The sequence below is a fragment of the Anguilla anguilla genome, chromosome 3 (assembly GCF_013347855.1).
Source record: "Anguilla anguilla isolate fAngAng1 chromosome 3, fAngAng1.pri, whole genome shotgun sequence".
In the NCBI taxonomy this organism is placed as follows: Eukaryota; Metazoa; Chordata; class Actinopteri; order Anguilliformes; family Anguillidae; genus Anguilla; species Anguilla anguilla.
The window spans coordinates 54717066-54732914 of NC_049203.1; the positions used below are offsets into that span (position 1 = coordinate 54717066).

A 15849-nucleotide genomic window follows, 5' to 3' on the forward strand; every position below is an offset into this window, starting at 1 on the left:
ACACCTGAACACCTTCAGTACTACACTTTTACAGTGCCCTGTCCAAACCATGAACAAAAATGTTAAAAGCTTCAAAAAACACAGCAAACCATGCTGTTGACACTGGTTTCCTCTTTCCATGGAGTTGCAGGAACTCTCCACCAGGGGGCAGAACAATTCCAAACACCACTCACCTCCCAGCTGGCCAGCACAGAGTTGGCCGTCTTCACCGTGAGCTCCGGGGGTCCACACTGTTCTGGGGGTCCTGGGGCAGTGGAGGTTTCACACAGCTCTGAGAAGGGTCCCCACTGCAATGCACAGCAAGCACACTCTTAAAGACAAACTGGAACAGATTCGATGTGTATTTATCAACACTGTCCTTAAAGAGGGGTCTATGTTCGGTAAAGAGCATGGGTGCACAAAAAAAACGCCCTTTGTGTATCTGGATTTCCTGTCACATCTATTTTTTATTATTGAATTTGCTCGATCAATCGCACACACTATTAGTGACTGACACACAGCTGTACTGAGCTGTGGTATACGAGCCTGGCCCTGGCCCACTCACCCCCGCCTGATTGGCCGCCTTCGCCCAGAAGCAGTACGTGTGCCCTGGCTGCAGGCTGCTGGCGGTGCAGTGCGTGTCCGCGCCCTCGTACAGCGGGCAGCGCGGGGCCTCTGCCGATTCCGCCATCTCCACGGCGTACTGCGAGACGGGGGCGCCGCCGTCCTGTGCCGGGGGCTCTGTGGGGGGGGAGATAAGTGGATGTGTAAGCACGTGAGTTTGCATTCGTTTGCAGATGCATGCTTGCATGTGTGTACATATTTATGTGCATGTGTGCTGTTTATGTGTGTTGTATAAGTGCGTGCAGATGTGTGTTGTATAAGTGTGTGTGTGCCTGCGTTGTATACGTGTGCGCGGGTGTTGTATATGTGTGTGTTGCATACGTGTGTGTGTGAGCGTGTGCGTGAGTGTGTACGTGCGTGCAGGTGTGTGCGGGTGTGAATGTGCACGCGTCTCACCCCACGTGAGTGGTATCTCCCAGGGCTTGGCTCTCCCCGCCGGACGCAGCCCTTGGCACGGTCCGGGCGGCACAGGAGCCGTCTGCGCAGACAGGCAGTCCGAGGCCTGCAGAGGAAACAGACACAGCCCTCTCTCAGCCTCTCAGCTGCAGCACCACACGCGCTAGCCACACCCTCACATCCTCCGCAGACAGGCACACATAAAACCCTGCTCTGTCATCAGACGTGGGGGAGACGCAGGTCTCCTCCGCCATGTGGCCTGTAGTGCAGTGTGCACAGGCATGTCAGTGATGTCAGAGACGGGTCTGTTGAGCGTGAGGACGGTGCAGGTTCTACGCGGCGCATGCATGTGAACACCTCACAACGAGACCAACGGGGGTTTGTAGCTGGAGGGGAAGGCACAGCGTGTCTTCCCTTGGCTGGAGTCAAAACCAGAGATGTTATTTATTTTCCCTCTGTTCGTAGGAACAGGGCACAATTATACTGAAGAATGCACTGGATCCGAGGCTGTGATAGTTTTTCCCTGAGTTTCTGAAACTGTGCTTTATTAAACTTTATTTGGTATGAAACATATTTCATTCAATTTCTTGAATTTCCCTGAATACGTCCATACCAAACATGTCAAGGGGATGTAATATTATGATGCAGTTGTCATGAAAATACCCTTTTGTTGAACCATTTAATATGCAATCCATGTTATTACTACATAAGGCATAATACAGCAATATAATGAAAACGTGTGCATGGTTTGTAAGGCTTTACGGGGTTTGTCGATATTATAAACAGACGGTTTAGAGTCCAGATCCAGGAAAGAAATAAAAAGTGTAATGACAGAGGGGCCCACACGAGAGCACTGTGGTACGGTCAAGAGTAGTTGCCCCACCATTTTGCCAGAGACCTGATTATCTTTTCACCCTTAATGGCCCCAAAACACACACACCCACAACCATACAGTAAATTTGCCTAAACTTCGCGGGACTTCGCAGTGGAAACGCAGACAACAATGGGCTGAAGGAACCTTTTAGTTCCTTGAAAAGTAGTTCCTGGGACTAAAAGTTCCGGGTGCTTTTGGTGGAAACGCGGATAAAGAGACTAGTTCCCCTCATCTTAGCCTTGTCCAGATGGCAACATTCCAGAGAGCCTGGAACGGCCTGCTCATCCAGAGGGAGTCCGAGTAACCTATTGTTTTATCACAAGGCTCTCGGGACCTTTGGAGTATAGGATGAGTCCCAGCCCCCAGGCTCGTTAAAATGTCAGCCATTTCTGGGTCCCAGTTTGACTCCCCTCCACATGCAGGTGTACCTGGCTCTGTCCTCCGGCGCTGTGGCAGTACACCCTCAGCGTGTACCATGTTCCCGGGATCAAACCATCGCACGCATGTTCCCTCTGGGGTCCACTGTATACAGTCTCCCACTGGCTCCCTTTAGACACAAAGCAGATTTACATACAGACCGAGCACACACATACAGACAGTGCATACAGACAGTCAGACAGACACAGCACACAGACAGTCAGACAGACACAGCACACAGACAGTCAGACAGTACACAGATAGACAGACAGACAGAGGAGACAGACAGACAGCACAAAGACAGATAGACAAAGAACACAGACAGACAGAGAGCACACAGTCAAACAGACAGGCGGTGCAGTCGGAGCGAAGGCCTGGCTGTATGTGTGTTTCTCACCGCTCTGACTCTGGCACATCTCCAACACATACTGCGTGATCTCAGATCCCCCATCATCCTTCGGGGCATCTGCAAACAAGGCCATAAAAGAGGGGTGAGAGTGTGTGTGATTCAGAGAGAGAGAGAGAGAAAGAGAAAGAGGGTGAGAGCGCACGTGAAGTCTGCACACATGGTATGTATGCGTGCGTGTGTGTGCGTGTGCATGCGTGTGTGTGTGTGTGTACATGCGTGTGTGTGTGTATTCGTGCGTGTGTGTGTGTATGTGTATGAATTTGGGCTGTACTGGTCCTCACCCCAGGACACATGCAGGCTGGTAGGCAGGACTCTGCCCTTTACTGCAGGCTGGCCTGGGCTGCTGGGTTTGTCAGGACAGGTGCTGAACTCCACTGCTACGCTGGGCTGACTGCGGCCCTCTGGGTTTGCAGCCAACAACTGCAAGATACACACTGCATCACACACTAAAGAGATACACACTGCATTACACACTGTATCACACACTAAAGAGATACACACTATCACACACTAAAGAGATACACACTGTATCACACACTGCATCACACTCCTCACTCATACTCCACACAGTCAGTCACTCATACTCCACATATCACATCCCTCTGAGTTCATTACAACACAGTCAAGCAGGTGCTCATCGTCACACATTCACCCGCACCCACACCCACGCACTCACCCGAAACCTGTAGGTGGTGCTCCTGCGGAGGTTCTTAACGGTGAAGGACAGCTCATCCCCGTTGTGTTTGGCTTTGAAGCCGTAGCCCTGCAGGAGAAAGAGCAGCCGTGTCAGGCACATGTAAGGAACCCAACTCAGAATTCGCCATACTCAGAGACGCATTAATGTTTCTCGTGCAGAAAACAATAGGCTGCATGCAGGGGAACTGCCTGTCATTCAGTTCAGTGAAGAGATGAATGTATATATTGACTCACAAAACCTGTATGTACTTGTAATATTCTGAGCATCTATAATCAGTTGGGAGTTTGATTTATGTGGCTCGCATGAACTATCCTAAAAGATCAGGGATTAAGATCTAATTTCTGATTTAATCTTACATCATGTGCTGATGTCCGTATTGCTATGCTAGTAAACGGATAAATAAATGTTACAGCGGATGATGAAGCTGTTAGAAGCACAGGGCATGGGTGAGATGTACTAACCGATCCCTCCTCTTCCATCTCCAGGGTGTAGGTGTACGTGCCATCTGCAGACGGCCCACAGGGGGCGCTCCACTCCAGGGCCAGCCAGGACACGCTCGCTCCGGCCAGACGGGGGGGCGCGGGGGGTGCAGGGGCGCAGCCTGCGGTGCTGCAGGTCAGCAGCTCACTGAATGAGCTGCAGGGCACGAACACCGAGACTCAACACGTGACCGAATACACATTCGCACACTATCTAAACAATGTCCTTCATAGTAACTAACACCTGACTGTGTTGTAGTACTCCACCAGGGGGCAGCGTGCGCCAGCACCCACCTCATTCCTATGCCGTTTTTAGCAGCCAATCTGAAGGCGTATTTCGTGGAAGGGGTGAGCCGGATGACTTTGTACTGCTTGGCGTGTCCGCAGTAAATCTCCCTGAAGGTGCTCTGCTTTCCCTGGGGGGCCGAAATGCAAACAAACACGTGAGGGTTCACCCTGAGGGGGGTTTCTGGGGCAGACAGGGGGAGGGGCTAAATGAGTCCTCTTCTGGGTTTAATGCCACAGCCGAGGCACTATGAGTGACATGGACCCTCCGACAGGTCTGCAAGGTGGGAAGTGCAGAGGGCTCGTACCTCATCATACTCCAGGAGATAGCCCGTTATTTTAGAGCCGTTGTCACAGGGTGCCTGCAAAAGGGGAGAGGGATCATCATTTTACACTCATTACACAAACGGAGTGCTAGTGTGTGTGTGTGTGTGTGTGCCTGCAGTCTGTAGAGGGGGTAACTGGGGATTAGTGTGCATGTGTGTGTGTGTGACTGCAGTCTGTAGAGGGGGGACTGGGGGTTAGTGTGTGTGTGTGTGTGTGTGTGTGTGTGTGTGTGTGAAGAGAGGACAGACTGGGGGGGTCAGTACCTTCCACTGCAGGGACAGGGAGTTCTTGGTGCGGAGCATCAGCCAGGGGGGGCCGGGGGTGTCGGGGGCGGCGCGCTCCGTGGTGAAGCCCGTGGCTTCAGATGGAGATCCCCGCACAGAGCGGCAGGACGCGCACACCCTGCAACACGCAACACACACACACACACACACACGCACACACACACACGCACACGCACACGCACACACACACACGCACACGCACACGCACGCACGCACACACACCACATACACACACACACACGCACACGCACACACCACATACACACACACGCACGCACGCACGCACACACACACACGCACACGCACGCACGCACACACACACACCACATACACGCACACACGCACACACACACACACACGCACACACGCACGCACGCACACACACACACACACACACACCGAAAATGAGCCCAATCGCATGAGAAACCCGACGCGGTTAACACACTGCGATGCCACAAACCAAAGTGGCTTGGCCACACGGTGACAGACGCACACACCGACGGCACGGTGCTCCGTGAGCACGGACAGCAGTACACACACGCGTCCCTCACCTCACGTGGTAGTCTGTGGCCGGCCGCAGGTCCTGCACCGCGCAGCTGGTGTCCTTGCCCCTGCGGAGAACAGGGAGCCCAAACACACACACAGCTCACTCAGGGGGGCAGGCCTGGGACACAACGCCCATTCACGCAGGGGCAGCTAAACAGTCCTGTCACTACCCAGTATATACACGCACGGGTGCGAACGCGTGCATAGACACGCAGGTATTATACGGACGGCTGACAAACCGATCAGGGCCCTGTTTCACAAAGCAGGATGACTGAGTCAGCCGGATAACTGCGCCGAGTAAAACCCGGAACCCTCCCAAATGTGGCACACGGACCGAAGTTAAATAGAGCCGGTCCGGGTTGCGCTACCGGCCGGCTCGGTAATCCTGCTCTGGGAAACGGGCCCCCTGGTGCGGCCGGTCCGTGGCGGAGGGGGAGCTCACAGGTAGACGGGCGTGAAGTCGCCCTCGCTGCCGCCGCGCGACAAGGCCAGCTCATAGCTGAGAGGCAGGGGGGCATCGCCGTTCTTCAGCGGCAGGGGGGGCTGCTGCCAGGACAGAACGGCCGAGCGGGACGTAACACCGGACACCTGAGGGAGAGAGAGAGGGGGAGAGATTGATGAGTGAAGCACACACTGCATGCAGTGGTATCTGAAAAGACTCCAGATCTATCAAAGAAAAATATTAGGTCCCTGAACCCGACACCACTTCCTCTCCACTGTGTCCTGAGAGTGACACTCCTGTTATACAGCCCGAGATAAACCGTCAGACTGACGGGAAGTCAGTTATACAGAGGTACACAACGAGAGACAGACAAACAGTGAGAGATGGGGACAGAGAGACAGATGGACACAGAGTGGAGACAGACAGACAGAGGAACGGAGATCGAGAGGGTGACAGACAGACAGACAGACTCACTGTGGGCTTGTGCACACTGGACAGCAGCTCCGACATCTTCCTGGTGTCCACCTCAGCGTCTGAGTGATGGGGACAACACACAAAGCTCACGGCAAGAGGAAGGGGTCGAATGCGACACACACAGCTGCCACCAGAGGGCGCTCGCGTTCTGACGGAAACGGCGCGGTCGGAGTGGCGGCTCTCACCGGGGCTCCGGGGGGCTGCGGGGGGCGACACTCTGGTCCTGCCGGAGGGTCTGGGCCTGCCGGGCCCCGGGGAGGCGGAGGGGCCCTTGCTGTGGCCGTTGTGCAGGGCGGCGGCGGCGGTGGACGGCGGGGGGCTGGGCTCGGCGCTCAGGCGCGCGGCGGCGCTGCTGCAGGCCGCCGCCGCGCTCAGCTGCCGGTCCTTCGCTCGTCTGCGCAGCTGCTCCTGCATTTTAGCCGCACGCTCGTCCCGCAGGGGCATGGAGGCGCTGTGGCACATGATGTCTGCGCGCACGCACACACACACACACACACACACCATACACACACACACACACACACCATACACACACACACCACACACACACACACACACACACACACCATACACACCACACATACGCACACACACACCATACACACACACACACACACACACACACGCACACACGCACACACGCACACACACACCACACACACCACACACACACACACACACACACACACACACACCACACACACACGCACACACGCACACACGCACACACGCACACACACACACACACACACCACACACACACGCACACACACACACACGCACACGCACACACACACCATACACACCACACACACGCACACACACACCATACACACACACACCGCACACACGCACCATACACACCACACACACACACACACACACGGCCAAGCAGATGCATACACACATGCACACGCACAAACGGCCAGGTACACACGCACATCCAAATGTACACGTTATTGCACAAAAACATCTTTCTTCAAATGACAAAAATTACATCTGGAACCATAAAATCTACCTCATAAATTCCCATACATCAACCATTAAACAGTTCAGGATGTCATGTTCATGTCATGTCATGTCTACACTGTATACATACAATAAGAGAACACCCATCATTCAGACAGTGGGACTTGTGGGCGTGCCTGTGCCGGTCTAAGCCAATGATGACTCACCCTGCTCACTGTAGACCGGTGGGGGCGGGAGCTGGGGGATGAAGTGGGGAGGCATCTCCCCAGGGTAGATGTGATGGTGATGCAACATAGCTGGGTGGGGGGGCAGGTAGGGGGGCACGTGGTGGGGTGGCAGGGGCATGGAGGGGTGGAACTCGTGGGGCAAAACGACCACTTTCCGCATGCCGTTCTCCTCCACCAACTGCAGGGGGCAGAAAGGGGTCAGGGTGAGGAACAGGAGGCCAAAGAGTAAAGGAGCTCCACACACAACTGCTCCACCTCTGACCACAGCACTGACTGCTCAGATACAGCCACACACAAAACAAACATCCTCTCATTAATTGATTAATTCACTCACTTGCTCACAGCACCTTATGGATTATTGTCATTTCACACCCATATACACACACACACACACATAACCTATGTTACTCATCTTCATGATTTGAATTTATTTTCATATTTCACAGCATTATGAACCAGCAAAAAGGGCAAGTAGATACTGCACCTGAGACATATACCCAGGGGGCACAAATATGGGGGGCATAGTGCCATTTGGGGAAACCATGGGCACGTGTGCAGGACCTGAGAGGAGGGCGAGAGAGAGAGAACGAGAAAGAGAGGAACCGATAAATAAACATGTCCACCAAACAAGGTAAAAATCTGCATGTCCTTCTTTATATCAGAGGTAACCAGCCCTGCTCCTGGAGATCTACCATCCTGTAGGTGTTTTGGCACACCTGACTCAGCTCAGCAAGATGTTAAGATTAGAGTGAATACCTACAGGGCTGTAGATCTCCAGGAACAGGGCTGGTTCCCACTGCTTTATACAATTTGGCAGGAAGAAATGTTCCTGGTTTAAAAAGTGCTGTAACAGGTCAAGTGAACGACATCGTAAAAATGATGCATACGCAGTTCAGGTCCTACATGAAATTTGTAACTAAAACAACTTTTTCTTTTTTTTACACTTGAGGACACTGAGTCCAAAGTCATTCGATGCTTTTCTCCAGAGTTAGCAACGATGCTGGAACGGTCTGCTAGTTCTGTGGTAACTCCACACATTGAGGGCAGTTGGTGAAATTCGTACCTGCTCACCACGGACCTCGCCGTACCTGCATCAGTACTCTCGGCCGTGGGTCTGTGTGAGTTTGTACTGGCACTGACCGTGTGTGTAGGTGCTGGGACTGCCCCCCGTGTTTAAACGCGACGGGGGGTTGGGGGGGTGGGGGGGTTGGGTGGAAGCGCACCTGCGATGCAGCGGAACTGCCCGTCCTCGGTGCGGATGGTGAAGATCTCCCCAGGGTTCACCTGCACCAGGATCATCTGCAGACGGACGGACGGACAGACAGACGTGCCACTGTCAAACACGCATGCTCTCCATGGGTCATTCAGCACTGTGTGCAACAGGCCATGCAACACTGGACGGCCGGACGCAAATAGTTCAAACACATTTCTTTTTTTCTTTTTTTTTTTTTAAGTGCAGTTATTTGGAGTTGTGGCCAGACAGCTCTGATGGTACCGTGAGAACAACTCAGCCAAAAACAGAAACAGAGACCGTCTGGATCTGGATGATTCTGTGCTGAGATCAATTACTTTTACAGCTGTGATGATTACAGACACAAAAATGCCGCATTTGCCTTTCTCCTTCACTAATTTATCAAAAGTATATCATATTTCTAATTGTTTACTTTAATCATACCAATAATTGCGGACACATGCAGAAATTAACATTACATTCCTCTCTGGCTAACCAGCTCAATCCTTACTGACAATGTGAAAGTCAACACGATCAAGAGATGTAAAGGGATAATCCACCATCACGGACCTAAACCCTTGCAACTTTAGCATCAGTGGCTATACTTCCTCTATACTGCGCATGAAGTACAGCTGAACATTAGATGCAGTAAAATGCATCTGCTTTCACTCAGCGCATGTTATTTCTCCCTGCTGAGTCACAAGACAACTCCGGCCCATACATCAGCCCGTGAAACGTTTCCATCATATTTATGCAACTGTACTTAAAGCTGACGCCGGCTCGACCAATGGGCGTGGCGTGTTGCAACGGTTGAGTGAGCTCAGCGTAGCGCAAAGCGCTTCGTAACGGACTGCAGGAAAATTCCCCCCGCGGGCAGCAGTGGGCCGGCCCGGCGCTGTGCAAACAGGAGAATGCCATCGCACAGAGGGAGCGTTTGTCTCCCCCAGCTACCCCCGCACCCCCACCGCCTGCCTCCGTCCCACCCCCACTCCCCTGAGCCTGTGTGTACTGGGCACAGGCTGTGTTTGACAAACACTACCCAACCCTGGGAAATGTACACCAGGCTTCAAACACACACACACACACACACACACACACACACGAGCATGTGTGCATGCACGCAGACACGCGAACCACCTGACCCACATAACCACATCTTTAAAGCAAGCAGCAATACGCGCTCCACGCCCCGTCTGTCCCTACACACATCCAGAACGCTCCAGCTTGACCAAATACCAACACAAACTTGGACAATACGGAAGACGAACAGGTCGGTTTCCGTGGCCCACACCCAGTGGGGCTGTCTGATATTTCGAACAGGGACGCGTTTCATAAAGCTTCGGGCTGAGGAATGCGTGAAACAATCCCTCGACGCATCGACAAACCCGGTGCTGACTTGGAAGAAATGCAGCTTGAACTCTGCCGGGTGTGGCTGACCCAGAATCTTCTCATTCAGCGGATGGTCCACAGTGCCCAGCCGACTGCATCAGAAGCATTAAGTGGAGCATCTCGGCCAATCAGGACGGAATGTGTCCGTCGAACACTGGTACTCATTTCAATCGGCTGCAGTGACCTGGCGTGGGTAGTGGGGGTGGGGGTGGTGGTGGTGGGGGGGGTGGGGGGTTGATCTTGTGACCAGGTGGCTGCAGCTTGAAACCATAGGGGGTGCGGGTAATGGGGGAGGATCTGTGTAGCCTTGAGCAAGACACCAAACCTGAATTCCTTCTGGAATATCCAGCTGCATAGATGAATAACATGTAAAAATGCCAGCTATGTAGGTCGCCCTGGATAAGCATGGCTGCTCGAGACGGAATAGAACAATTTGGCCACACACCCAACTTTGTTCAAGCATAAATGTGAACACTAAATGAATGTGGAATCGGATCCCTAACTCAGGTGATCCTCTCATTGTCATTGTAGGGTTTTATATTACAATGAGCATTTACAGGAAGTTCACACCCAAATTATCAGATCTCATTCATCCTTTATTGAATTGATGACTCAACCCATTTTGCTGCGGGTTGCCAAATAGATCACGGTGAAAGCCAACTCCGGTAAAAAAAAAAAACCTGAACAGCCTCCAACAAACAAGCGTTCACGTTCGATTGACAAACCTTCCATAAATCAATCGAAGCCTCAGAAAATCTTCCTATTTTAAATGTTTTTAAGAGACATGATTTGTGCCCAAAACTGACAAAAGCATACAGTGCGTTCTGCTGTGTGGAGTGTGATAAATGCATTGCGCTGTGAGTGAGAACAGTGTGCGATTGTATCAGCGGGAGAGCAGCGCTCTGCGTGTGTGTGTGTGTGTGTGTGTGTGTGTGAGAGAGAGACAGAGAGAGATAGAGAGAGCAGAGAAAGCATGGGGGAGGGGCTGGAGGGGGGAGTATGTGAGGAATGCAGGATACAGGCAGTGTGAGAGGGATACAAAAATGTGCGGAATGCGGAGTCCAGCCCCCAAAGCCACGGCCATCCCTGGGAGCCAAGCTGCAGCCGGAGCCAAGGCAGGGAGGAGAGAGCTCTGCCCGGCCTGCACTGAGACACACAGACACGCAGACAGGTACATACAAACACAAACAGACACAGACACAGAGAGGTACATACAGACACAGACACAAACACACACAGACACGCAGACAGGTACATACAGACACAAACACGCATACAGGCACACAGACAGGTACATACAGACACAGACACAAACATGCAATGCAGACACAGACAGAGACACACACACACAAACAGGTACATACAGACACAAACACACGCAGACAGGTACATACAGACACAGACACAAACAGACACAGGCAGGTACATACAGACACAGACACAAACACACAACGCAGACACAGACTGGTACATACAGACAGACACACACACAGACACAGACAGGTACATACAGACACAAACACACAGAGACACAGACAGGTAGACACAGACACAAACACACACAGACGCAGACAGGTACATACAGACACGGACACAAACACACACACAGGCACACAGACAGGTACATACAGACACAGACACAATCACAGGCAGGTGCACGCACACACAGACAGGTAAATACAGACACAGACACAAACACACACAGGCACACAGACACAAACACAGACACGCAGACACACACAACCACCTATGCACTTGCAGAAATGCCTCCAATCAAATGCCAGCACTGACCAGGTACAGAGCAGCAAATCAGCCCCAGTCAAACTCTGCAGTCTGTACAATACAGAGAAGGCTTTGGTGCATGTAGGAGCTAAAATACAGAGAGAAAAAGTAAGAGACAAGTATGTGTGCTGAAGGTGGGGGGCTGTGTGGTCACTCAGAGATGGGTGTTGCAGATGCATACAACACAAACAACATGCAAGTCCAAGTAAATAGAAAAAATGTATGCATCCCTCCCCCCACAGGTCAAGTTCTGACTGATGCCCAGTATTACTGGGGATGAGCTTCATTAAGAATGAGAGATGCTCTGTGTTTCTGTGGATGAGTATTATTAAAAATGAGAGATGGTCAGTGTCTTGGGTAATACTAGGAACGAGAAATCCTCAATGTGGCTGGACAGGGGCTCAGCATCATGTGTGCCTGTGTACTGCAGACAGAGAGAAAAATGCTGACATCACACAGGAAGCAGCAGAAGTGCGCAGCTGAGCATCCTGAAGCGGCAGGGTGAGGCTGTCAGGAGGGAGGAGGAGGAGGAGGAGCCTGCTATCTGTCCCCCTCCTGACAGCTGTAACCGACGGCGTGCCGGGAGGTCATCCCCGCGGCGGGCGAAGAGAGGGAAAACAATCCCACGATATGTTTGGGCTGAGGAGGCAGTTTTCAGAGAGCTCTGTAAATATTTTGTCTTCCTCATGTCAGGGTGGGCAGCGGGGCGCGGAGGTCTCGGGGTCACTTCTGTTCAGTTAACCGCCTACGACCCCCTATCCCCCCCACCCTTTAACATCAAACAGCTTATTCATGACAATTCACAAAACCAGAAACAAACAAAACAAAACAAAAAAAAACACCCCCACTCTCGGCGGATATTTTTGGAAGCAACGCATCCACCGCAAGGTCATCTAAGGTGGTGCACGTTCCTGAGGCCCTGAGCTTGTCTTTAGCGTTTTGAGTCCTCTAGTGAACCTTCATTGCTGACATAACTGTGCAGCCGACAGCTTTTCATCATGTCTGTCTCAGTGAGAGATCCATCACTGCTGATCTCTGCTGGAAACGGCCAAGTCAAGACAGGCATTCTCTTGGATGGCATCTTCCACCTAAGACTCCACATTAAGGTAGGCTACATTTCTTGCAACTATAGATTTATGGAAATGATAATGCTGCTTTTTCTTGGATGGCATAAAAGGGTTTAGTCCACAGTGGAAGTTCTGGACTGATTCTGCATTCTTTTATCTCAAGAGATAAAACTGAACTGAAACTTATTTAGCCTACATGCCTGAAGCCTTGGAAAGTGCTTTATCTTTGAATATGCCTTCACAAAAGGTTGTTTTCAATGTTATTCCCCCATACATTCACCTCCGTACGCTAAAGCTCCTCACAATATTTCTTTGTTTAAAAACGACACAAGGTTTACCCAACCGTGAAGGAGCGTAAAACCCAAAATGAAAAAGGAGTGTTCTAATTGGTAACATGTGCAACAACTGTGATGTTGTAGAACATGGTACATGCAGCCTCCAAATAACTACATTAACTTCCAAGTTGAGTGAAGACAACCAAATAAAGGAGCAAAAGACATATTAATTAAGCCAACCGCCAATACACGCACCAAGAAAAGGAATATGATTTGTTGTCGAGACATACTGGAGCACTGTGTCCTCTCGTATAAGGGAGCCCTCTCCGCGAAAAGCTCACGGGGGCTATCGAGAATGTTCCGGATGTGTGTACTTCCAGCCCCCTCCTACGCCAGCCCCCTCCTACGCCACCCCCCCTTTCCCACTCCCCCCTCCGGCCTTCCCCAGCTTTACTGGAAATGCTGCTGAAATGCTTGCCTGTGAGGAATGCAGACGCTGAGCGGGGGGGGGGGGGTTTCGGCGGAGGGGGGAAAGGGGCGACGGCTCAGTCCCCACATCGGCCTTTCCTACTCTCCTTCTCTCCCCCCTCCTTACGCCCCACTGAGGGGAGCCCCACTGCAGGGGGCGCAACAGTTGGAGACCATCTGTTTGTGTGAAAGAGAGCGCTTTTGTTTTTTGAGTCTGTCCGGCAGGAAAAACAAGGCTGTCTGCAGCCGCGGTTTGGCCTTTCCTGCTCTCCACATGTCGTCTTCTCTCAAGCCGAGGCCGCGTTCTCGCAAATGGCGCGACTGAGATATTGCGTCACGGTCGCCGCCCGCGTTTCGGCGAGCGCAGACGTCTGCGTGTGCTGAACGGCCCCGCCGGCGACCGCGCGAAGACGCTCGGGGCTCCGGGGCACGCCGCTTCTGCCGCTCGCTTTGAGAACGCCAGGCCAGGTTTCAGACCTAGCTCAGAAGAGGTGTGCTGACAGAAGATTATCAAGCTGAAATTAAAAACAGAGGTCCGCATACCAAAGATTTAAAAGGCTTAAAGAAAATAATTTCAAATGTTTTTTTTTGGTTTTTTTTAATGAGGAGAGCAGGGGACGTGTTAGGGGAGCCAAGGAATGGAATTCAATCCACAGAACGCAAGAGTCTTTGAGAAACCTTGCGACACTTGCTATATGTTCATTTTTCGGGGCCATGAAGTTTGCCATATTGAACGTTCTTTTGACTTTTGTTGAGCTCTATGAAAACCCAATAAGAGCTCAGAGCACTCACCTGCTGCATGCCATCTCCACTGAGCATGTGCGGGACGAGGGCCATCTCAGCCAGCATGGGGGTGACCTCCAAAGGTGGAGGGGGCTGATCTGTCATCATGGCAGGGCAGAGCATTCATTGACACCAGCTCCTGGATGGATGGATGATGGATGGATGGATGGATGGAGGGAGTGAAAGGGAAAAGGGGGGAGACATTAGAAATGACAGTACTGTTGGAAGACTAAAACCATCAGTACTTGATGAGCTTACTGACAGCTCTCAGAAGCTCGAACAATCAAGGGGCTGATGCTGGGCTCATTCTCCCAGCGCTATCAGGCGCCCGATAATGAAAACACTCCATCTTCTGCTGACATTGCGGGGTCCCGATAGAAGACGAAGCCTCTAAGACCGCAGCGGGCTGCAGCCCTGTCCACCCCCAGTCTCCAGCCTAACGGATCAGTTGGCAACAGTCTCCTCTCTCCCATCTGGAGTCAATAAGTCCTCACACATGCACGCACGCAGACAGCGCCGTAAACAGGAAACACACGCACACGCATACATGCGCGCGCGCACACACACACACACACACACACGGAGGGAGCACGTGCAAAGCAACGCAATACATCGCAACGCATGCGACCACCCAGACTCGGCTGCGGAAGCGCAGCTGCGGAGGGCTCGTCTGAGCCGCAGCCTGCCTTCTGCGCAGCGGGGAGCGCCAAACCCTCAATGCACGGGGCTCTCTCTCTGGCACACTCACTCACCTCCACCTCAGCCCGTGATTTTCAGCACAGTTAAAACCGTACACTCATGTCACACTAATTACAATTACATTAGGCTTAAACAAAAAAACTTCCATACGCATTTCCCACTTTTTGGGTACCTTCTCCCATCCATAGAGGCAAGTCAACACTGACACTGAAGCACCCTAAATCCATTAAAGGAGGGATGGCATACTAAGCTCATGGTTACTGGGCATGGGCTTAGTGAGCGGTCTGAGTGTATCTTGGTTATAATAACAAACAGGCTGGAAAAAAACACACTTCCTTTCGGTGTGCTCCCCAACAGGAAGGCATGCATCAGTCAGCTGACAGTGGAGCAAAGACCGCCATGCACCTCAGTAAAGATAATGCCACGCTGCTCCACTCACATTACTGCACAGCAAACACACGAGGCTCGCAGGGGAATATGTCCACGGCTCTGTGAGTTTAAATTCAGCCTTCAGCATCCACCAAGCCATGGCCAGCTCCAGTTCTGGAGGGCTGGTGTGTGCTGGCGTTGATTCCAACCAGTAAATCTTACCTAATTTTTCCGAACACCGGTACACACTAGTGCTGGTTTACTCCTGTGTTACACCAGAGTAAAATGTCTGCATGGATGCATGCTTCTTCAGCTGAAGCGGTTTATGAGTTTTAAAATGTCAGTGGCCCCTTTACT

The 15849-nt window shown here is 52.0% G+C and overlaps 1 protein-coding gene across 2 annotated transcripts in view; it reads right to left on the reverse strand.

Annotated features, from left to right (window-relative positions):
- LOC118223092 (fibronectin type-III domain-containing protein 3A-like) overlaps window positions 1–15849 on the reverse strand; it is a 31442-nt gene that overhangs the window by 7870 nt on the left and 7723 nt on the right. For both annotated transcript variants that reach the window (XM_035409228.1, XM_035409229.1), the window contains exons 2-20: window positions 14434–14563; window positions 8653–8728; window positions 7914–7990; window positions 7409–7607; window positions 6419–6700; window positions 6234–6292; window positions 5760–5905; window positions 5323–5382; window positions 4751–4889; window positions 4469–4522; window positions 4170–4291; window positions 3858–4032; window positions 3376–3462; window positions 2981–3119; window positions 2688–2756; window positions 2302–2420; window positions 1000–1105; window positions 545–720; window positions 174–287 (exon numbers count right to left, since the gene is read on the reverse strand). In XM_035409228.1, coding sequence (XP_035265119.1) covers window positions 174–287; window positions 545–720; window positions 1000–1105; window positions 2302–2420; window positions 2688–2756; window positions 2981–3119; window positions 3376–3462; window positions 3858–4032; window positions 4170–4291; window positions 4469–4522; window positions 4751–4889; window positions 5323–5382; window positions 5760–5905; window positions 6234–6292; window positions 6419–6700; window positions 7409–7607; window positions 7914–7990; window positions 8653–8728; window positions 14434–14547 — 2313 coding nt within the window. In that variant the 5' untranslated portion in view covers window positions 14548–14563. The remainder of the gene's footprint in view (window positions 1–173; window positions 288–544; window positions 721–999; window positions 1106–2301; window positions 2421–2687; window positions 2757–2980; window positions 3120–3375; window positions 3463–3857; window positions 4033–4169; window positions 4292–4468; window positions 4523–4750; window positions 4890–5322; window positions 5383–5759; window positions 5906–6233; window positions 6293–6418; window positions 6701–7408; window positions 7608–7913; window positions 7991–8652; window positions 8729–14433; window positions 14564–15849) is intronic.